This window comes from Schistocerca nitens, chromosome 1, assembly GCF_023898315.1.
Source record: "Schistocerca nitens isolate TAMUIC-IGC-003100 chromosome 1, iqSchNite1.1, whole genome shotgun sequence".
NCBI lineage: Eukaryota > Metazoa > Arthropoda > Insecta > Orthoptera > Acrididae > Schistocerca > Schistocerca nitens.
Genome location: NC_064614.1, coordinates 423,996,765 through 424,021,779, shown reverse-complemented (window position 1 = coordinate 424,021,779; position 25,015 = coordinate 423,996,765). Strand labels below are relative to the sequence as shown.

General features: G+C 38.3%; 1 protein-coding gene across 1 annotated transcript in view; it reads right to left on the bottom strand.

The window, feature by feature from the left end:
* LOC126251450 (uncharacterized) overlaps nt 1-25,015 on the bottom strand; it is a 106,267-nt gene that overhangs the window by 16,669 nt on the left and 64,583 nt on the right. Inside the window, exons 7-8 of the mRNA XM_049951921.1 lie at nt 17,667-17,849; nt 4,156-5,258 (exon numbers count right to left, since the gene is read on the bottom strand). Coding sequence (XP_049807878.1) covers nt 4,156-5,258; nt 17,667-17,849 — 1,286 coding nt within the window. The remainder of the gene's footprint in view (nt 1-4,155; nt 5,259-17,666; nt 17,850-25,015) is intronic.

Sequence of the window (25,015 nt, the reverse complement as noted above, 5' to 3'; positions counted from 1 at the left end):
TTCTGGGTTGCATGATAAGTCCTTGATGCTTCATAAACCTATAGCACCAACCAACTCCACCCTTAAAGACCGTTAAGTTCCACTGGAATGTCATCTTATGACTGTGTATTTCCATCATTTTTGTATTAACTCCAATGCCATTTTGACAGTATCCTTGACTTCATTTCAATACATACTCTTCTATTTTGGCCATTTCCATTCAGTCCTCTACTTGCACATTTAGTCTTCCTCATTTTTTTCAGTTCTTCTTTCCTAGCTCGCCAATCGTGAACAGTTTTTCTGTTGGTGAAGGGCTGAAGTGTTGCTTAGCTGCACTGTTTCCATGTTCTTCTGCATATGCTAATAGCAAAACTAGCTACCGACAAAGATATTGTTCTGTTACCAATAACAACACAAATCACTTTTCAGTTCAAGTTCACTGACCTTAAGAGTGCACCATAAGCTAGAGAGTGTTCGGAGTTTTTGATGGTAGGGTGGGAGGGAGACAGTGTTAGCAAGCTTGTGAATCCCAGGAACTCATATTCGCCACATTGGTGAACTGCTGCTGACAGCTGAATCCGATGTTGCCAGATAGAGATAGGAGGTTTCCCTTGGCATTTAATACATGGCCATTTTTGTGACTGGCAGGAATTTTAAACTGAACATTGGACATTTTTATATTAATTTCAAGTATAAGATGCAACTGAATTTTGGAGGCAACGTTTCAAAGAAAAAAGTGAGTCTTATAGTCCTTATAATATTGTATGCCTTGAGATCATGAGGTGGCCTTCCAAGCTAATTTTTTATGTTTTCTAATTAATTATTAGTGACATTTTTGAGTAAATATTAAGGTTATATCCATGTTTGTGTCACTTTTCTAGGAGAGCCTCACAGGAACCTTTTAGTGCATGAGGCTAAGAGGATTTTCAAGAAATTTTACTGGCAATATTTCACCTTAGCATGTGGAATTCAGTTTAGAAGGATAGCATCAGTGTCACCTGGTGCCACACGTTTACTGTTTCGTGATGTGTGTGGCTTGTGTAGAAGTAGTTGTGCTGATTGCAACACGATGTAGGTTGGCAGTTGGCAGTAAATGATACTGACTGTGTGTACATGTGACGCATGTAAGGTTACCAATTCTTTATAGTGTATGTTTGCTAGGTCAGTTTATACTCATTTAAGATGATGGGGGTTTGACTAAGTACTACTCTCCACTGTTACTGAAGTGCCAGAAGTGGCAAGTCACTGGCCACCCCACAAAATGGATACACAAAGTCCTAGAGTCATGCAAGTAAACTCTGTTTGATTCTCAAGTAGCCTGCAACCGACTGCCCTGGGGAACCAACACAAGTTAAACTGAATTCTTTCAAAAGATAGGGTCACACTGGGTAACCACAGTACCAAAATTGGTAGTTGTCATTTGTACCTGCTGTGAACAGGAATACAACTGGAGGGACAGGGATTGCTGATAAGTGCTACACAATGGGGCATCTCAGAACCTATTTTTCAGTTACCTACCATAAATGGAACCATCATCCTAAATACCAATTACTCATTAATCTACCTGCCAGACCTACCCTTCAAAATCGTACTTAAATGGTATGATAGATCTGACCCTTTTCACTTCACTGGATCAGATGATATCCACAAAAAAATGGCCATAGAAACTTTGACTTAAGCTGTATGCATAATCCTGATAATAGTAAGTTTTGTGTATTGCCACTGCAGATGTAGAGTTGCTCAAAATTCTACCCTTACCTCTGTTTAAACTCCAGGTCAACACCCTAGCCTTGCTGGTACCTATAACTCAACACAAAGTGGTGGAAAAGGACAAGGGACCTAGAAACTCCATATCTGAATATACAAGTGTAAGATAGTGTACATAAAGTGCCAAAGAGAAGGGAAGGACTTGCCGATGCAAGAAGTTACACTGGAAGTATTTACTCCAAATTCATGCAGTAGAATGTAAAGTATCTATGTAGCAGCCACATCCTTAAACAGTAATCCAGTAGTCCAGATTAATTGAAGTGGGGGAGGAAATGTAGCAGCACAGAACTCGAGTGGCATCAAAGACAGCCCAGAACTGTAATCAGTCATAGCCTGAAAGCTGGTCAGTGACCGCGCCTACACAGCAACCTCCCCAGCATAAGCCGCGGTTTGAGCAGTCCGCTTCTGTGAGCTATTGGCCGAATCTGGGACAACGAACAGCTGCTGAATGACAACAGCCAGATCCCAACCTTTGACCCTTGCTATAGACATTTCCAAATGACACAAAAACACAGTCTCTTCCACAAAGTCAGCCCTAGGAGGCGGTATTCAAAACCCCAGGTCCAGTCCGTCTGTCGTCGGTACAGTTGGGCCATACTATGATGCACAGCCCGTGCCAGTCATCACCATATGACATAGCCATGACTGCCATCTAGGCTATGAACCAATGACTGTCATCTTACTGTCTGAGCCCAGGCAGCCAACACTCTGCCACCACCTCACGGTGTGGATCAGGCAATGAGTTCCAGCAAGTACTGCATCATGGCGGATTGCTGTTGCTGCTGACTGCTCTCCAGTCTGCAGTTCTGTGCTCATCACTTGGATAGTTCTGCTGGGCATGCCTGCCTAGTCCTGGCTACCAGCTGTGTCACTGCTGTCCCTGTTCACATCTGAAGGACATTGTTTACTGCACACTGCAGGTATACTGATCTATGTTAGTTAAGTGTTTTGGCAACAGACTGGATACCTACATTGCCTGCATCTCCAAAACCACCTCCATCACAGAGCCACTTGCGCATACCTTCCCGTCTTACCCTGTTACATCGTAATGGGAATTCTGTCATGTGTGTTTTAAAGTTGAAGTATATTGAATTTGTTTGGAATCCCCATGCTACATAACCTATAGCTATACAGACACTACAACAATACTCTAGGTGTACTAAAATTTTAACAGTCATTCTTGTGCACAGCCATGGATTTCTGCATCAAGACACACTGCCTTACGTAGCAGATAAATTTCACTAAACCTGAAAGGTTATTTAAAAGGCAATTTGGTCAAAAAGTGCCAGATAATATTTTCAAATGGAATTATACAAGCAAAAAATCAAGTAAAATTAATGTGGAGGACCATGTATCAAGAGAGGGGGAACTACAGAGACAATATACCACAGAACTGATCTGTTTTCAATGCATTAAGTTTCAGATAAATGTCTCAAGTAATACATAAGACCTTCTGCAATAAGCTATCAGTTGATACTCATTTGGAAGGAGTTATAATACTGAGCTAAATCCAACTGTATTTACAGATACTCAATTGCTGAGAGAACAACAGAGATCCCTGCAATGTTATATGGTACAACACAAGCACTAACATACATGCCAGTAGATCATTACAATAAATAGTAAAACCTGTAGTTGGATGTGCCAATAGGTAGCCACATGGTCACAATAGACCTGGTAGCACTCCACAGTGCATATTCCTCTGACAAGTGCAAAATGACTGCCAGAAAAAAAAGGTGCTTCTTCCAGCCCATGAATATGATAACTCCTACACAAATGCAACTCATTTGTACTACAGCAAGATAATGCCTGGAACACTGCTGCCTTCAAGTAGTCTTACAGAGAAATACAGAGTATCTGTGGAGAAACGGCCATACATGCTGCAAATCACAGATACTTATTTGAGTTTCTGGGGCTATTCTACTCAAAAATACAATTTGAGGCATATTGTAGATCCTATATTGGCACAGACATCAGCACCTTATTAATGTTTTATTGCACTAATAGTGCTCATAATGCACTCCTAGCAGAGATAAGTGCTGCACAAAGCACTACTCCATACTGATGGACAGTATAGCTCCCCAAAATAGACAGGAATGTGTCTGATGGGCGTGTCACACACACTCACATGAAACTTGCCATCAGTGAACACAAAATCAGAATATTCACAAAATAGCTGCATTTACAAATTTAATTCACAGTACCTATGGTTTGCTGACTGATAAAGAATAGTCTTTGCAATGCACAGCTGCCTTCATACACATCAAAAATTTGATGCAGCTTTAGCTTGAATTCTCTTTTCATGCTGAAGAATTTTCTGTTGTGCATTAAAATTAAATATTACTTGAGAATATTCTCTTTACATTAAATAATAGTGACTGGGTAAAATCTAAATTCACATAACTCTACCTTTCATCATTAGGTGACTGCTGTGGTAGTTGGGTTGCACCACAGCAAGCAGAACCAGCTGCTGCAAGCCTCTTGGTATGTGTAGCACATCTACTTTGCTCACAACAGCTGACAGTGCACAATTCTTGATTTTTCTGTCCAAAATTTACATAGCTGGCACCTTTACCATTCATTGCATGCTGTATTGAGTCTAGTGAAGGTCTTCTTGTGGCACATAACTGAGGGTGGCTGGCTCCCAGCATACGTGGTGATGACTGCGATGGTGTTGATTTGGTAGTACAGTCTACAGTGGTAGATGGTGACAAATCCATCGCTGTCACTTGATGAGTGTGCATATTGGATAAAGCACTTGTCTTATTGTCAGGATCTTGACACAACCTTTTTTCTGGAGTACCACACAGACTTTCACTTTTACATTTTTCATCCACAGATTCTGAACGAAGAGCTGTTTTTGTTGCAGAGATGTTGACCTGAAGGTTGTCTGGAATATTATCTTGTATGTAGTCTGAAGATTGTGGTACTTCACTAATAGCTTTGGATGAAGAGATGCTGTTTGGCTTCTCCATAACAGGACGATGCAATTCAGTTCCTCTGGGGATTCTGTCACTCCACTTAACCACTTGGCATTTATCATTATCCTCTGGCGTGCTTTTATCCTGTGACAGATCTATAACATTACAATCACAGTTTAAATTTTCAGTGTCTCTCACAGAAGGAAGTGAAGCTTCCTGTGAAATTCGGTTAGAAGATGATGCAGTAAGTTCAGAGCAGAGTTGCACATTTGTACTGCTAGGTGCTGGTTGCACACTGTTCACTGGTAAATTCACTGGTGAATTATTCACGGAGTCATCGAAAAAACTTGTTGGTGGTGGTACAACCATTCGATGGGAGGACTGCCCAACAGTGTGGACTGTTTTGTAGAGCAGTGGTTGTGTTGGTGATGCTGGGATTCTTGTGTGCTCAGGAAACATAATAACTGGCTGACTGTAAGGAAGTTGTTGTACTGTTGTTGTTCCATGCCTTGTATGCACAGTATCTTGTGGCAATGCAAATCGAGCAGCCCACTCCCTCTCAGGCAGCTTGTACTGGTATCTGTATAAGTCCTGGAAGGTTCAGTCAGTATTAGAGACATTGTGTAGTCAGCACGTTTCTTGGATCATCATACATAAGAAAAGACAATGTAAAACAGTGAAACCACAACAAAAAGCTATAAGGGAACTATGAACAAAAACACTGTGCAAAAGCATAAAGCCCACAAACAAAGCAAAATTGCTTTACAGTGAAGAGGTGCAAGAATAGTGTTAGTGCAGCAATAAATTCAAAATACATAGAACAGACTAATACAATCAGCACAAAATACTTTCAAAAGCAGTGGCAGAAACATTAATGAGGCCAGAAATCAGGTAAGACCTGTAGAGGACTTCACCTTGAATTTTGACACTTGATATCACAGGTTTTCTGCTTTCCAGAGGACTACATATGCTTGCTCAGTAAAAGCCGTAACTAAGTTTTATGAACTCTTTGCCTCATTCCATCTCCTTCCATTTTTCATAATATGCAGGGAAGTAGTCAGTTATAAGGCAGAAGTGACAAACAAAGGGAGACCACATGAAATGTGCAAGCCCTTATATGTGTAGCAGCAAATAACACAAACATGTAGCACATTAGAAAGAGCACAAGCATATATCAACAACAGTTAGCCAATGATATTTGGCATTCTAATAAGGTTAATGATACAAACTTTTTAGGAGGTGTGAATAATGTAAAACACAAACTGGTCTACTTATTTTGAAGAAGGGTTTGGTGTCTAGAAGGAATTCATAATGTTCCCTGTGTATTTCTGCATATGCCCAATCCTTCCTACCTTCATCACTGTGATAAATGTTTAATATGCCACACCCTCCCCACCAATATGTGCAATACCCAAATTTTCCCTACCTCTCTATTTTATTTTTTCCCCTTTTCTTTTTATTTGATTATTACATCATTATTTCCACTTTTCATTTTTTCTTCCTCTTATAATCTATCTTGCACCTTCTATAGCCTCTGAACTGAAGCTGCCACACTGTTTACTGTGTTATCTTTAACCCTTTATGTTAGCCAATGCTTTTCCTTCATCTTTACCTCCCTTGCACCACATAAAAAATGGGTCCCTCTGATCTTAAAATATTATGACCCCCTGCCTCCTCCCTCACCTTCCACAATGACAAATGAACCTACTATCTGAAAGTTAGCAGTGCTGCATCCTATTTTAGGTGTTTCTATTGGTAATAAAAGAGCTGTGTTTCCTAAGAGAAGTATTTGCCAGCCATTCTGTCTGTTTGTCAGAATAATACTTTCCTCAGCTGTATTTGACTGACAAGAATGGAGCATTTTGTTTTACTGTACACTAACCAGAAGAGCGAAATACCTAATGATCACACATTGAGAACATCAGGGCAGTCAGCTAGCCTTCGAAAAAGAACAGGAAGAGGATGAAAGAAACAAAAATATGTGTGGTGTCACCACCAGACACCACACTTGCTAGGTGGTAGCTTAAATCGGCCGCGGTCCATTAGTACATGTCGGACCCGCGTGTCGCCACTGTCAGGATCGCAGACCGAGCGCCACCACAAGGCAGGTCTCGAGAGACGTACGAGCACTCGCCCCAGTTGTACGGATGACATTGCTAGCGACTACACGTATGAAGCCTTTCTCTCATTTGCCGAGAGACAGTTAGAATAGCCTTCAGCTAAGTTAATGGCTACGACCTAGCAAGGCGCCATTTGTAACATTGCATGTATATCAAGATAGTCTCACTTGTATCATCAAGAATGCTGTATACCACAGGACGATATAAAAGTTAAGTGTTCTAGTAGCTACGTTCTTTTCTTTATCACATTCATTACGAATCCTGTTCCAGACTTCGCGCCAGTCGGCGTGTGTGTACGTGTGCCCTTTCGGCTACCCGTCACTGTGGACTGGCTGCCTTAACAGTCCACTACAATATGTGCATGCAACATTCACTTCAACACAAAAGTAGCTGTTTTTTGTGAGTGGTGCATCACTTGTCTATTACGTGGAATATTATATTTCCCACTGTAAAGCACTGCTAAGAAATTCGATGGTCAATATAACCAACAATGTTCAAATGTACAATAGCTGCTGGATACGCACCATTACTCTATGGCACATTTTTGGGACAAGTTTTCATCAGTGGGGAAATGAAAGTAGAGCTACATGAAGTAGTTCACATCATATATCAAAGGTGCTCAATGAGAATTGTTGTCAAGTGTCATGGAAGCAACAGCTGCAAACTAAATGCAGTCTTTTCCCTTTATTGTCGAATGTGAGAGTACCTTATTTCATACAGCTACTTGGATTTTCCATAAAAAAAAATTGGAAACAGTTTGAATGTGTCATGAATGCAGCCAAAGATGATAAGCAGTTGTTGGTAAAGAAAAACGGCCAGGTTGCAAGTGTAACTGAGTAATTCTTCCTTCTGTCTGTTCTCAGAAACAACAAGGAATTTTGTTTAACATACCTCCAGAGCGGAACTAATATAAACTGTAATTAGTAAAAACCACTACAAAAAGTGGGATGAGTTTTAGCGGGTTCTAGTAAACCATCCAAACCAAACTCCATGTAATCCATATGCCAAACAAAGGAAAGAAAAACGTACTGCATTACAACTGTGCAATCAGAAGCTGCAATGAAAAAGACAATTAAAGAACTTTGTCTGTACTAAGTACAACTGATTCCACAGATGAGCCTACTGTACGAATACAGAACAAGACTGGACTTACATTTCCATGGCAGAGTTCAGATTACACAAACAGTTATTCATGCAAATAATTTTCCCCCCTGATATCATTTCAGGCATAAAGACAACTCTATAAGCACTTACCTGGTATCAATATCTGACAGGCTAGGTAAACTGACAATTTCTACTGTTCTGTTTTTACAATTAACTTCACAAACTGTTCATCAAACAAATCTCAAACTTGCCTAATCAATCATAAAACCTGAAAGCTTCCCAGAATCCCATTACATAACAAGCCTATAAATTTACTGGCTGACTAAAAAAGTTAAGAACCTGGAATGAATGGTTATAGAAGCAATTTTGTACACGCACAGAACATCAATGGGTATCTAAATGACTACAATTACAATGATCTGTGGTAGGTAAAATGCTCACAAGAGTTAATTAGTGCTGTCACCACAATGCCATATTATCAGCCCTCACAAAGTACTGCATGGTGGTCCTGGGGGTGGACTGTTTACAATTAGTTACATTACTGCCGGCAGCTGGTGTGTTGGTCTAGAGCCACGATTCCTGCTTTGGGTGCAGGAGGCCCCGGGTTCAAATCACGGATGGGTCAGTAATTACCCTCAACAGGCAAAATGTGTAGCAGTGCCAGAGAAGTAAATACGACATACTTTCTTGGGATGAAAACAACTATTAGTTCCAACTACTAATTCCAAAAGCTAGGTAGTGTGTCACTTTTATAACACATATTTTGCCTCCTGAAGGATTGCCAGAAATTTTGTCTCAATGTATATAATGGGTATGTTCAGCATTAGATAGTTAGCAAGCACTTTGAATAGCCATGGGGAATACCATGCACTCATGTCATTTGGCAAGAGTTTGTAATGGGCATTACTGTGGGTCTACACAGGGCTTTCAAATCAAACTGTGATATCTAGGCATTTGAACAGGTCAGTAGTCCAATGTGGATTGAATGGGAACCAGAGGGTAAACTGCACATCACCAACATTTGGATCAACCAAGTCTGATCACACTGAGACACACACTTTTATACCACATATTTTGCCTCCTGAAGGGTTGCCAGAAATTTGGTCTCGTGTATATAATGGGTATGTTCAGCATCAGATGGTTAGCAAGCACTTTGAATAGCCATGGGGAATACCATGCACTTGTATCATTTGGCAAGAGTTTGTAATGGGCATTACTGTGGGTCTACACAGGGATTTCAAATCTAACTATGATATCTAGGCATTTGAACAGGTCAGTAGTCCAATGTGGATTGAATGGGAAACAGAGGGTAAACTGCACATCACCAACATTTGGATCAACCGAGTCTGATCACACTGAGGGACATCACCATCTGTGAGCCAAGACTACTGTAGCCCTCCTTACATCTGCATCTGCCATCCAAACAGAAGTAATGGACTTGTCATCCAGTGTCACCCTTCATCACTGGTCTGAGATTACAGAAGCTGTCCACTGAATTGCCCTCCCACATGTTGGCCATTAAGAGTGCCACACTGATGACTGTTTTCAAAGTGGTGCCAATCATGAGGAGCACGAACTGTCGATACTAGCACTGCATTAGATGATAAATATAGGTTCTGCATTACCTCGGATGACCTCTGTCACTAAGGGAGAGAATAAATGAGAGAAAATACATTCTGATGTTGGTGTTACTGCTACTGTGAATGGTATGAGGAGCCACTAGAAGTGTCTTCAGGTCATTTCTGGTAGTGATTCAAGGAACTATGATGATACAGTGGTACATCACAGACATATTGCCTCCTCATAAGTCAACTCTCATTAGATAGTATCCTGGTACTGTCTAGTGGCAACACAACACTCATCCAATAAGGTACATGACATATGAACTTCCTACATGATGTTAAGTGACTACTTTGGCCATGTTCCGCTATCTATCCCCAATAGAACATACGTGGGGCCAGTTTCATTGTCAACAGCATCCCAGTACCAAAGTCCATTTTAATGAGGGCCAGTTACAACAGTTGTAATTCAACTTATCCCTGGAGATGATTCAACAGCCACATGACATCCTTCTCAACCAACTGTTGCCAGACTCGAGATGGAGCAGTGTATGACTGATATAAAACTCCACAGCCTTTCTATGCACAAAGTTTCATTTTGCTTCCTTCTCTTCTTCGATGTGCTCTGTATTTTTCATAAGTGAATGTAAAAATGGTGGGTGACATGACTTTTTTGTTGTCATGTTAACATTCAGCACAGAAGCACACGAATAAGCCACAATTTTTTTTCACCACTGACTCGTGTAATTAGTAGATGCCCATTTCTTCATGTAACAACCAGGCATATCAAGGCACTCAGCAATAAAAGGAAATAAGGGAGCTGACATATCAACCACGGAAGTCTGTAAAGGTAATAGAACTGAAAAATGTATCACTCCCCTATATGCTGTAACCTTTTTCTTAAGTCAGAATGGAAGGCGAGAGAAGTCTTATTCCATCGTCTCTGTATAGGTTATTGCTTTCTGCTCCAGTGGGAGGATCTGCCCATTGTGGTGTCAGTTTTGTCAACAGTTTGTTACATGACATTTTAAAATTTAATGATTTTCCATATTTCAACCTACACTTTGAGGCTGGAGGTTTTAGTGTCTTGTACAGTGGCTGTCTCATACAGTTTTAGAGTTGATGCCTAAATTGATAGTAAAGAGAGAGATAGAGAGAGAGAGAGGGGGGGGGGGGATTCAGAGAGAGGGAGAGATTTAGAGAGAGAGAGAGACAGTGATCTTTGTTTCAAGGAAGCTGGTATTTTTCATTATGTTGAAACTTTTACAGGTTTCTTTTAACAAACCTTGTCTCATAAAAAATGTTATATGGGCATTAAAGATCCAAGTGTCGTGCCTTCAAACAAATATATCAGCAGCATCATCACTATACCCTAACAGCAACACTGCAAAATTTGATACCACACAAAACCAAATGGGGGGAGAAATACATAAGATACAGAAACATGCAAGTAAATGCAGCAGGATTAACCCTAACAAGAAGCAACATTAAAGTCATTTCCCAAGGAGCTACTCAAAAATCTTATATGTCTTACTTGAATCCCAAGATGAAGATAAAGATATTATGTAAATTTTCTATCCTTCCATCTCTGTGGCTGGTAGTCGCAAGCCATTGTTTCTCCTCTGGAGCTGCTTGGTGTGAGTTGCTGTAATATTAAAGGTTAAACTTTTTGCAGTGGTTTGATTATGTACCTATTTAGTCACTGTCTTAGATGTATCAGGACTTGCAAATATATATAGTTAATTATGACCATATCATCAGCAAAAAATTTTTTGGGAAATTTTCCTTTGCCTCGGACCAAGTCACTGATGCACCTATACCCATAAGATGCATAAAATATTTTATCCTAACTTGAAAGACAATCTGTTATTACATTAGTTGATTATCTCCACATTCATACACAGGTAGGGTTGTGTAGAAAAGATAACAGGATGTTTCCACTTATATAATTTTATACTGATGATCAAGAAGTGAGAGCTATAACAATATAATCATAGACTAATTTTTTAATAATGGAATTTCGAATCTTTCAGCTACTCTGTATCAAAAGAATTTCATATCTCTTTCATAGAAATCTGTATGAACACAATAAGGACCTGTGGTACCACTAATCATTTCTGTAAAGCAAAAGGTAGCCAAAGGGAGAAGAACGGAAGTTCTCTGGGGATAGGGAGAGGCAAGCAGTTATTTTTCTTTTACAAGAAATCGCTTTTTATGACTCATGTCTTAAAAAAATGGCGTGTTTAAATGGGTTCAAATGGCTCTGAGCACTATGGGACTCAACTGCTGAGGTCATAAGTCCCCTAGAACTTAGAACTACTTAAACCTAACTAACCTAAGGACAACACACACATCCATGCCCGAGGCAGGATTCGAACCTGTGACCGTAGCGGTCGCACGATTCCAGACTGTAGTGCCAGAACCGCTCGGCCACCAGCGGCCGGCGGCGTGTTTAAGTTTTTGCATTGTGTTTCTGGACTGAATCAACAGGCAAGACTTGGCAATGCCAAGAAAGCAACAGAAGTGGAATAATTTACACACACAGAATATGATGTGCACAATATAAGGCATTCAGTGTGTAGCATGCAGTTCAAGTAAAGTATGTAAAAAAAAAAAAAAAAAAAAAAAACGTTTGTAAGTCACTTATTTATATTGCCACTATTGGTATGAGCTACTGAAATGCCACACATACAGTGAACTTTAAAATTAAAATTTTAACACTAGTTAGAAGTTTTGTTGAATCTCTCAAGAGACAGAATTGCTCTCTGTGACAAATGAAAAATTCTGTGGTTCAGTGACTTATAAAGGACACAAAACTAGTGAGTGTGTTCTGCATCTACTTAATACTGCGTGTGTATCACTAAATACACCCAGATGTATCTAACATAGTACTGTGTGTTACAATGTACAACAGTTGATCACTGTAATAATAAACATCAAGGAACCACAAGAAAACAAGATTAAGTTATAACAAACATGGGTCAAGCAATAGTAAACATTACGGTACCATATGAAAACACTGAAGTCAGTACACAGTCTCATTTATGAGTGCAATTTAAATATATATTAATTGCAAAAACTAAACTTAGTTTCAAAAATAAATGAATGCAACCAAAATTTGAGAAAGATGCTTTTCTTCAAGAGAGGTAACTATTTCCGTAGCTACAGTGGAAACAACAAATTAATGAAACAAGTGACCTGTCAACATGATAAAAAAATTAAAAAGTAATCCCCTCCCCAAAAAAAAACTAAATTGTCAATAGATGGTGTCATGATAAGACACAGCAGATTCAGAGCCAAAACTGAATGGATTAAGTTTCCATTGCTCCTCTCACAAAGATCAGGCACATATCGTTATCCAGCTCCTCCTAACATTAAACAACACATTACATGAGCCTTAAAACTTCCATTATTTAATATGTGTAAAATCAATTTCTGACTGCAAATTTGCAAAAGGGGTATTCAAATGCACAACTGGCCATTAAAAGAGCGACACCATGAAGATGGCATGCAACCATAGGAAACTGGCATGAGGTGTTCTAAATGCTAAGATATGCATACAGTTAGCATTTTGGTGTACCCACACAAAGGAGGAACACCAAATACATTCTGGAAATAGGGGAAGATTACGAAGCATGTTTCTCTCCTTGCTATATGGGATCGAACAGCCATGTTACCACAGTCAAATCCATTTCCTGATTCAAGGTACGAGGAATAACCACATGGACAGTGCAGCTATATCTGGAGTACCCTCGATTGTAACCACAGCAAAAATTGTTGCAGCTTTCCTCGAGGTGCCAGCAGAGAGATGCATGCTGATAGTGGTGCACCCACTGACAAACCTGAGCATAGGGATGGTGCTATGTCTTCTTTTCAGGTGAATCCCAGTTCTGCACAGTCTCATGATGGACATATGCCCATGTTGAGACTCAAAGGAGACTGAACATTGCAAGGTAGGATTCTGCTGACATATGGGACCAACTAACTGGCCTGACGGAATTAAGTGCCACATAATATACAACACTATCACCTTTGATTTGCTTAGCTAGTAATTTGGACAGCCATTGTTTACATTTCTGAGTTAAGGCTGATGGCTGTGATAAATCTGGTCTGCAATATCGTCTTTCAAAGAAATAATGCAAGATCACATGTTTCCTGTGCTGTCCTACTATACCACAACACAGAGGGTGCTCAACTGTTGGCCTGGTCAACTTTTTCATCAGCTCTCTCACTAATTGAAAATGTCTGTTCACAGGTTGCCAACAAATCTGCATGGCACCACTTAAAATGCCACTATGTTACGTGAACTCTGGTAAAGAGTTAAAGTAGCATGGAATGATATACTAGTGTATGTCATCAATGCTCATTCCGATTCAATGATCAGCCAGCTAAGAGCCTTTGTTATTTATTATTCTACATACGCATAGTAAGTAAAATTCCACTCTATATTAGTGTACAGTGACAGGTGAAAAATGATCCGAGATAGTGTAGTACGTGTATCGAAAAGCTTTTAGTCCCTCCTTATAAATTTACAATGGATTCAACAGTAAGGCAATAATTCACCCAGAAAAAGGCTTACATTTCAATAGTCCAGACAATCGAATCAAAGCCAAGAAAAGAGACACAAAGTTATGAACTTATAAATGAAAGGAGTTTTATGTAGAAGCGGCACAAAAGGTTGAATGACTTAATTGGCTCAATACAATACAGATAAACAAAATCCTGGCACAACATTGAGTTACGTGGTTAAACATTATGAACTTTTGACTTAGTTCTTCCCATTACTATGTTAAGTAACTAACAGCACCATACAGACAAACTTTCTGAAGTTGCTGAACATGATGAATTTATGCACGCTCACTTTCACTTTAAAAACTGCTGAGCAGCATTGTGTTTCCAAGCTGCAGCAATTTTGTGAATGGATGAAAGTGAAGATACTATATAAATCAGGAGAGTTGTTCACAGAAGGAGGAGTTGCATGACTTACATACAGTATTATGAGTATGTCGAACTGGGTAGGACATGCACTGGACATGATTAATAAAGGACCAATGTGCAACACTTACATTGAAAGACACAGAATTTAATCAATGAGAAGAGTGCAGGTTGATTTCAGATAAGATCTATTGGATCAAATGAAAGAGAACGGTTGACTCATTGAGAACATAACAAAATTGAAGAAATCTAATGTGAAAAACCAGTACACCACCATCCCAATGGTGTGAGCTAACACCAGACTAGGACACTTTACAGCTGATGGCTGCCAGTTTCTAAGAAATGAAAATCAGAGCACTTTTCTTTCTTGTAGCAATGCTATTTATCCTGATAAATAATGTTTTCAGGTTGAATACTTCCCAGAGATATATACACTAATGATGTGTTCTTTGATAAAAATGCATTCCGAATTAAGATTAGCACAAGCACATTTAACCCAAGTTTTGCACACAAGCTAACTGCTCACTTTAATATAAATAACAAGAAAGGAAAAAGTAGCTAGTGGAGTTAAACACCCAAAATAAATAGAACATATTTAGAGTATGTGAGGAATGGGAAGCTGTTTTAGGAAATAATTAAGTGTTCTGACTCTACTAAACACATATACTGCATGTAATATACACATTTGACATTTACATGATGCTAGAGTTCATGGATTGTGCTGCTAAGAATTCTATTCAACACGGAACCACAAACAGTATACAATGCCAACATATAGTGAACACACAACACAGCACAAATAGTATGGGTTCCTGCTTCCCCACTGATATACTATGATCATGTGAATCTGGTGACAAAGTTCAGAACTTTCCAAATAGATGCTTAAATTTTCAAATTCTTTTAATCTGAACTTCATTTATAGCTGCACACTCCCAACTCTGTTCATTGACACTAGTTCCTTAATTCTTTTTGACCACCCATCTCATTATTCTTGCATTCTGTAATTTGTATTTCTACATCTTCATCTATAAACTTACTCTGCATGCTGCTGTAGTGTGCATGGCAGAGGGCATCCTGTACCATTGTTCCACTCGCAAATGGGAGTGAGGGAGAACAACTGTCTATATGCTTCTGTAAGAGTCCCAATTTCTCTTAACTGTCTTCACAGTCATAATGCGAGATGTATGTTTGTGACAGCAGGATCATTCTTCAGTCTGTCAGAAACACTGGTTAAGTAATCCTTGTGTGTTGATCAAACCTACAGAAACAAATCTAGCAGCATGCTTCTGAATAGATTCAATTTCTTCCTTAAATCTGACAGAGTGGGGATCCAAACCACCCTAGCAATACTCAGGAATGGGTTGCAAATGTGTTCCTGTATCCTATCTCCTTTATAGATGAACTGCACTATACTCGTATTCTCCCAGTAAACTGGAGTTGAACCATTCACCTTTCCTGCATCTGATCTTAAGTGTTTGTACTATTTCATCTTGCTCTGCAAAGTTACACGTAGATATTTAATGTGCATGACTGTTTCAATAATTACACCAATCATTCTGTGTATCAACACTGCAAGATTGTTTTCCTACTCTTCTTGACTAACTTACATTTTCCCACATTTAAAACAAACTGCCATTCATCACAACAAACAGAAATTCTCTCCAATTTGTAACTGTATGCTGCTAAAGTCACTCAAAGATGATACTTTCCCCATACACTACTGAGTCATCAGCAGCCACAAACTGGTGCTCACTATATTTGACAGAACATTTATCTATACAGACAACAAAAGCATCTTTGTCTCCAATGAACACTCACCAGCAAGGACAATGTACTGCGTTCTATAACTTGTTCGAACAACTCACATATCTGAGAACCTATTCTGTATGGTTGGACCTTCATTAAAAGTCTACAGTGTGGTACAGTGTCAAATGCTTTCTGGAAATATTTATGCTCAAGAATTCTGCAGCACACTGACATTAGGGGTAATGATATGTAATTTTTTGGGTCAGTTCCTTTTACCCCTCTTATATTCAGGAGTCACCTGTACTTTTTTCCAGTCACCTTGGACTTTTTGTTGGGCAGGAGATTCAAGATAAACGAGAGCTAAGCCAAGCTTCTCCCATCCAATTTTACTTTTTATCTTTTTCTTTCTCTTTCTTGCTCCTAGCCTCACAAAACATTTTCATTAATCACTTCTATTTTCTCTTCATGGAAACTTTCACCAAGCACCTCTTCTGTGAAACTTCCTGGCAGATTAAAACTGTGAGCCCAACCGAGACTCGAACTCGGGACCTTTGCCTTTCACGGGCAAGTGCTCTACCAACTGAGCTACCGAAGCACGACTCACGTCCGGTACTCACAGCTTTACTTCTGCCAGTATCTCGTCTCCTACCTTCCAAACTTTACAGAAACTCTCCTGCGCAGGAGAGCTTCTGTAAAGTTTGGAAGGTAGGAGACGAGATACTGGCAGAAGTAAAGCTGTGAGTACCGGGCGTGAGTCGTGCTTCGGTAGCTCAGTTGGTAGAGCACTTGCCCGTGAAAGGCAAAGGTCCCGAGTTCGAGTCTCGGTTGGGCACACAGTTTTAATCTGCCAGGAAGTTTCATATCAGCGCACACTCCGCTGCAGAGTGAAAATCTCATTCTGGCACCTCTTCTGTGTTTAAAAGTAACTTATATTTTCTCACAATCCCTACAGTTACCAAATCAACACCTTCTTTTAATTGGTCACCATCTGCATACAATCCACTATCAACTGTTTGTGTTTTGAATCTCTACCATAGTTTTCAACCTCATGGTTTTTGATTGGGTTAATTGATGTCTCACCACCACCATCATATTTCTATACTTTCTATTCTTCTTTCCTCTGGTCTATGAAAAATACTAGTATACACTGTTTCAGATACTGCATATCCAACGTTATTTTCATATTTTTCAGCTAAACATATACAATGTCTTAACTTTTGGTAAGTACTTTCTTCTGCTGCAGTTAAACTATCATAATGTAATATAGAAATCAGCTGTACTAGCAGTAAAACAAAATTCTTGACAAGTGATCTGGTCTGACAAAGAGAGGATCTCAAGGTCCTAATAAGATCATATTAAATAAATAATTCCCACTGTGGAATGAGGTCTCATTAATCATATTTATAGCATGGGAGAATAAATGCATTCACACAGTGAAATATGAACGCAGTTTTGCAATTTGTAAAGTGATCTGTCGCTATGTCCACCATTTTGTAACTAAACTATTAAACTATGAAAAAACTGTAGATTATTACCTCTGTGTTGAACATATCTGGCTGATAACCTTTCATTACTCTTTCGACAAAAGGGCTGACAATAGGCGGCGTTGGTATTTTCAGACGCCCCCCGTGCCCCATAGGCCGTTGCTCTTGGTCCACTGTGGATGACTGGACAAGTTTCATGGGTCTCTGATGTATAGATGCTGTGTTCAGAGGAGCCTATTGACAAATAAAATACTTATAATGTCCTGCATTTGCTGGACATTATCAACAACTCAAATTTGAAACTGATTATTAGTAGGAACATGTCTGGTAACCCTAAGAGTTATTAAACAATTAATACCTGACAAGGAAAGACTCTTTCCATATAATAATCCAGTGCGGAACTGCAGTTCCATCTCCAGCATTCTAGGTCACAGGTAAAGATAATAAAATTAAAACAGAATGGTATCCTTTAAATTTCTCATCTTTAGGATGCTCTTACACTGTTTGTCAATATATTCTCAGATATATTTAATACCTGTTGCCATCAAGTATTAAAAAATAAAATAAAAAATAAAGTGACTGCCACGAAACACGATCTGGTAAGCTGTGCACAAATGGTTCCCACCTGACCTACAGAGAAAAATAGGACTATCCTACTTGTTTATTTATTTATATTCTCTTTGCATTAAGCCACCACAATGGCTTTTGTAAATGTCAGAAATAATAGTATGAACAATTACACATACAAAGTATGTTATATACTGCAGTTGTTACATGTTATACCTATTTTATACATTTGTTACGTGGCAATTGGTATTGTATTGATTCGCGTTATAACTAGTTTCTTAGAATTTGCTTAAAGTTCAAATCATTAAATTGAAAATCTGGGATGGAATGTAACAATATTATGAAAAGGATAGTTGCTACTCACCATATAGCGGAGATGGTGAGTCACACATAAGCACAACAAAAAGACTGTCAGAATGTGAGTTTTTAGCCAACAAAGCCTTCATCAGAAATAGACAAAACACACACACACACACACACACACACACACACACAAAAGTGCATGCGCACAAATGCAACTCACATACACATGACCACAGTCTCTGGTCTGAGCAGCAAGAGACTGTGGTCACATGTGTGTAAGTTGCATTTTCATTTGTGTGTGTGTGTGTGTGTGTGTGTGTTTTCTCTGTTTCTGATGAAGGCCTTGTTGGCCGAAAGCTCACTTTTGGACAGTCCTTTTGTTGTGCCTATCAGCAACTCAGCATCTCCGTTATATGGTGAGTAGCAACTATCCTTTTCATAATATTCTTACAAATTATGTCACTGATGTATGGGCTTCTGTCTGTCATTTTAAATGTTGTTCTTTTCCAGAAATAGTTATATTTTGTCCTGGTGTTGCGATCATGTGCATCACTGCACTTGATAACTTCTGTTGGTTGGCTCATAAAGAATGTAACTAATTTAAATACAAGTATATATAAAGGATATATTGTCAGGTATTCATGCTGCATAAACACTTTACAACATGAATCTCTATGGCCCACTCCATTTTCCTTTCCAGAACAGCAAGATTCTTTTTAAGTTGACATTAGATGCACAGCCCCTTAGTTCAATCCCATAATTAAGACAGGGATATATTGTTCCATAATACACCACTTTCATTGTTTGGGTAGGAACTACCTTTGTGAATTGGATAAGGAGATGTAAGGAATTACTTACTTTTCCACATACACTATCAATTTTCATCAACATACACAGCCAGAAATTTATAGCTCATAGTTTCTGTTGCTGAGATGTTACATACATTATTTACATTGTTGTGATGTGAACTAACAGTTTTAAATGTCAGTAAGTGAGATTTGGTGACATCATAGACATAAACAAACAATTACAAGCCCAACAAGAATTACACAGACTTCTGCCACTACTGAGGACCAAATATTTGTTAACACACCCTATACAGCAAAATGTGTAAATACAAATTTTAATGATCATGAAGCTCAAGTGGTAGCCCTCTCAGACTGTTAACTACCCAGACAAAACCATAAAAAGGGCTGTGACTACAAGAAGTTTCAACACACAAAGCATAGAAACATTCAATCACTTGTTATCAAGAGAAGGGTGGGAAGAAGTTTCTCAGTTGCATAACACCAACAAAAAGTTTGAAAAGTTCTCTGACATCTTCAACTATTATTTCAAAATAGTATTTCCTCTCAAATCAAAGGGTGGTAACAAATACAAATCTAAAAGCAAAGTCACGGATAACGAGAGGCATAAAAGTCTCAAGTAACACAAACAGAAAATTGCTCAGTTACAGAAAAAGCTGCAACATATCCCTTTTCTGTAACAGTTTTATCACAAAATATATGCAAGTGTATGGAAAAGTCATATGTCAGGCAAAAATATTGGCCAATGATAAGTTTATATCAGAGTCAGAAAATAAAAGCAAAGCAATCTGGAAAGTAATAAAGCAGGGAGGAAATAGTAAAAAGGAAACTATCACACTGAACTGTGACAACAGGGGAATTACTTACCGGCTGGAGTTTTGCATATCTCTTCAGGCAGCACTATGAAGACAATACAAAAAAATCTAATAATTAATAATAAGAAAGATAGCACAATAACCAAGAGAATAAGGTAAATTCTTACCTCCACTCAATCTATTTCTATGACATATCCCTGAATGAAATCATTCACATAGCAAAAGCCTTCAGAAAAACGACCTCAGGAATTGATAGTATTTCAGACGTCATCATAAAGAAATGTATTATAAACATTGCAACACCCCTTGCTGAGATAATCAACTCATCTTTCTCAACCGGAACCTTTCCTCACTGTCTTAAAATTGCCAAAGTGATCTCTATTCATAAAAAAATGTGACAAAGCAAATTTGGAAAACTATAGACCAGTCTCATTAATATCAGTTTTTGCCAAACTCATTGAAAGAAGTGTGTATAACAGATTAATGGAATTTCTGAACAAGAACAAAATCCTCACTAATGCCCAACACGGTTTTCAGAAAATAAATCTATGACCAGTGCCATATGTAATTTCTTACAAAATGCTCTAGAAGAACTGGAAATAAACAAAATGATGCTATTTTCTTAGCCTTTGACAGTTTACATTTTAGACCACAGAATCTTGCTGGAGAAACTCCAAAAGTGTGGCATTAGAGACACTGCATTAAAAGTGGTTCTCCTCATACATGCCAAATCGGAAACAAAAAGTAGTAATAACATATGAACTACACATGAGAGCACTAGAACATACTTTTCTGCTGCAGGAATAATCAAAACTGGAGTCCCTCAAAGATCCATTCTCAGGCCTATTCTTTTCTTTCTGTATATAAATGATCTAGATGTAAGCATAGAATCCCAACTAAATACTTTGTTTGCAGATGACACAAGCATCCTTCTTACAGGGAAACATAAACACAGCTACAAGAAAACATAAATAAAGCTACAGACCACCTAAATGGCTGGTTTGGAGGAAATAAACTAATAATAAACACTTCCAAAATGACTGTGCTTAATTTCTGTTTGAAAGGGGAAGCCTGCAACACTTATGTAAAAACAAAAGCTGGAGGAATTACAACCTCACTGGAAACAAAATTTTTATGCATATGGCTTCAAAATGATTTTAAATGACAGACACATAAAACAAAAATTAATACAACAATGAAAAAAGTATGCTACAGTCTATGCTTACTTGCACACAAAGCAAGCTTCCACATTGTTACAATTGCATACTTGGGCCCAGTTCCACAGTATTCTACAGTATGGAATTGTATTCCGGGGTAGCACAGCTACTAGCTCAGTGACCTTTCTGACCCAAAAAAGAGTTGTAAGAGCAATGCACCATGCAAAACCGACTGATTCTTGTAGGCTGCTCTTTCAGAAGTCTTCCATCCTCCCTCTACCCTGTCTTTTTATTCTAGTGTAAATACACGAGGAAAAATATCAAAGAGATAAATAAAAATTGTAATGTACATAAACATAATCTAGACAAAAAGACAAACTCCATGTTCAGGACAACAGCCTTTAAAACTCCAGTACAAATGTTGCAATACAAATGTACAATAGTCTGCCTCATAAAAGTTATTTCTTCATTTTATGTGTTTCACAAATCCCTAAGGGCATTCTTATTAGATCACTGCCTCTATTCAGTGGGAGAATTCTTAAACCGTGTGAAGTACAACAGACATGAAGCAAGAATACACATAAACTACTACTGCTTCTAGAGCAAGATCAAATACATATAATGAAATTACTGAAATGTTAAAAATAAATTTTTCAGTTATATGTAACCTGTGTGTGTGCGCGCGTGTGATGTGCGAATGAGATCCCACAATCTGTAGAGATTTACTGGATAAATAAATATATAAAATAAACAGTTTTTCTTACACATGTTCAATGTGAGCCCATTTGACAAAGGACATACATGGAGTTAATAGGCAAGTTCTTCCCAAACCTTGATCGACGTATCTGGAGTAATTGTTGCAACAACTACTTCAGTCCTGTTTCTCAAGTCAGGTAGATCTGCTGGTAACAGAGGCATATGCACGTGATTCTTTATGATCCCCCAAAGGTAAAAATATGCACAGTATCAGACTGGGTGAAGCTGGAGGCCATGTGAAACAAGCTCTGTCGTGTGGCTGCTTGCATCCAATCCAGTGATTGGGCAGAACGTCATCTGGTCAATCATAAAAAAAAGGAGGAGGAGAAGAAGAAGAAGAAGAAGAAGAAGGGAGAGAGAGAGAGAGAGAGAGAGAGAGAGAGAGAGAGAGAGAGAGAGAGAGAGAGAGAAAGTTATGCCAGTGAGCTGGCGCGCCGTTATGCTGCCAAATAATGTTAGCTTCTCATAATTGAGGATAGAGCCATAGTTCTAGTGGACCAAAATAACAAAACATCAGTTACAGCTGCTTCACTCAAGAAGGAAGGCCACAATATGGCACACAAAAATTCGATTTATGGGAGTCTCATTGCAGCTGTACCATCTCTTAGGGATTTGATGACCCACAGATGTGCACATTATGTGTGTTCACATCACACTTAGGTGAAATGTAGATTCATTACTGAAGTAACACAATTCAGAGAGTCTTCATCACGCAGCAACATTTCAATTGCTACATTGGCATGTAAACTGTAGTCTGTAGGCTTTAGAGCTTGTAACGACTGCAAATGATAAGGACATAGCTGCAAGCATTTCCTTAAAAGTCTCCACCCAGATGTCACTGCAATTTCTAATTCAAGACTAGTCTTCCAAAATGATTTCTTGGGGCTAAGCGTAAAAGACTCTCTCTCTTCCTTGATTGTCCCGTACTCTTCCCTTAGCAAAATGGTTTCATCTATTATTTATAATTGTAAGTCAACTGTAATAAATACTAAAAAGCCTTTAAATGCTGATATTCACTTTGAAACACACAGTAATTTTTGCCCATTTTGACATATTTTCATTAGCTGCATGTATAAGATAATTACATGAAACTATTAAATTCTTGTTCAGACATTATTTCATAAAACTTTATTTCTCACTGTGTAATTTAATGAAAGCCAATGATATTGTACATTTGGTTTTTATGAAAACATTTTCTTTAATGAAAAATTACTAATTTACTACACATTTAGTCAGAGGAAATTTCCGATGCTGCAAAAAATTGTTTGTTTCTAGATTGTTATAGTTAATTAAAAGTCCTCTTTCTCCTTGTTTCAACAAACATTTTTCTTCTTCCAGAAAATTCAAACTTCAAAGTTGTTCATAATAAAAAATTTTGTGTTCTAGAATTTTCCACTCTTAAAATGTAATTACAATGGAATCTCATTAGTATGTCCTTCATTGCTACGTTTTCCCATATAGTATGTCAGTTTCTGGAAGTCCTATTCCCAACTGCATTAAACACCTGTTAAAACAACTTGTTTATACATTCTCCATCCCTGCTTAGTGTGTTCAAATTCAGCAAGTGTCTGTATTGTTTGGCTGCTGCAACTTATGAGTTCTGGGAGTGGTAGGCCTAGGGCACTTGTGGCTGAGAATTGAGGAAACATCCAGGGAGACAGCGCTGTTCAGTGGAGGCAGGATTAAAGTTGTAGCAGGCAAAAAATAAACTGAAAAGTTATTAGAGTGTAACTCAGTGGTATTTAAGGTGTGACTGACTCTCAGTCTGTGACCTTTTTTAACACTGTTCCAATATGATATGGACTAAAAGACAGTGAGACAGTTAACAAATGAAGAAAAGTGGAACATTATTCAGGAAGTGGATAAAAGTTCACTTGAGATGTGCTGACATTGCACAAAAATTGACCATTCTTCCATCAACATTAAATCCAACAGTGAGAAAATGAAAAACAATTTAAGCAATTTATTTATAAGGAGGAAATGAGAAACAAAAATGTGTACATAAGAAGTTCAGTTTCCAGACCTGGAAAACATGTTACTGAAGTGGATGTATTTCAACTGATGGTACTGTAGTTCATTATAAAATGATTTATTTGGCACAAATGCATATTTCAAAGCATCTAATGGTTGGATTTACTGTATAAATGTGTTCAAGGAGGGGCTGGAAGCATAAACATTGACATTGGCTAGTCATGAAAAAATACTCTTCTGCCAATCTTAGGAAGGTACAGTGTCAATAACATTTTTAATGCAGAAGAAATGGGCTTATTTTTTGCACCTTCTGTCTGAAAAAACCATTCTGAGTTCAGATGAGAGAAATGCCATAGCAGAAAATTTAGCAAAAAGAGACTGACTGTCTCATTATGTTGTAATGAAAGGGAAACAGAAAAGCTTGTGCCACTAGTAACTGGAAAGGTTAATGCCACTAATAACTTGATAGGTGAAGAGGCAAAACTGTTTTAAAAATGTGTGAGCATTTCCCTGTAAATACACATCTAATGCAAAAGCATAGGTAACAACAACTATATTCGAAAAATTATTGCATACCTGGGATGCAATGTTGGATGTTAATAGCAAAATCATACTGTTTATTGATCAGTGCACAGTACAGCACCAAAGTATGTCATACCTATGTCACATAAATGTAAGGTTTTCTCCTACTGTCTGCAGAAGCCACCTTCACCTATTCAACTATGGCATTATAAAATGCCTGAAACAAAAATACAATGAGAGTCTTGTACAGAAGAGGCTGATCAATGCTAAGCATTTTGTAAGAAGTGCCTGCAATACCGTGCAAGAGTGTACAATTTCAAACTGCTTCAAGAAGGCTGGTTTTCGTCAGATACTTAAAGAAGACATCACACCAAAAAATGAAAAAATTGCAGCTGAACAACAACAACAACAAATAATGCGGGAAGCAAAAACATTAACTACTCTAGTTTAATGCATATGCTGAATGTAACAAATGTATCACCATCTGTTAGTCTGTGACAAAT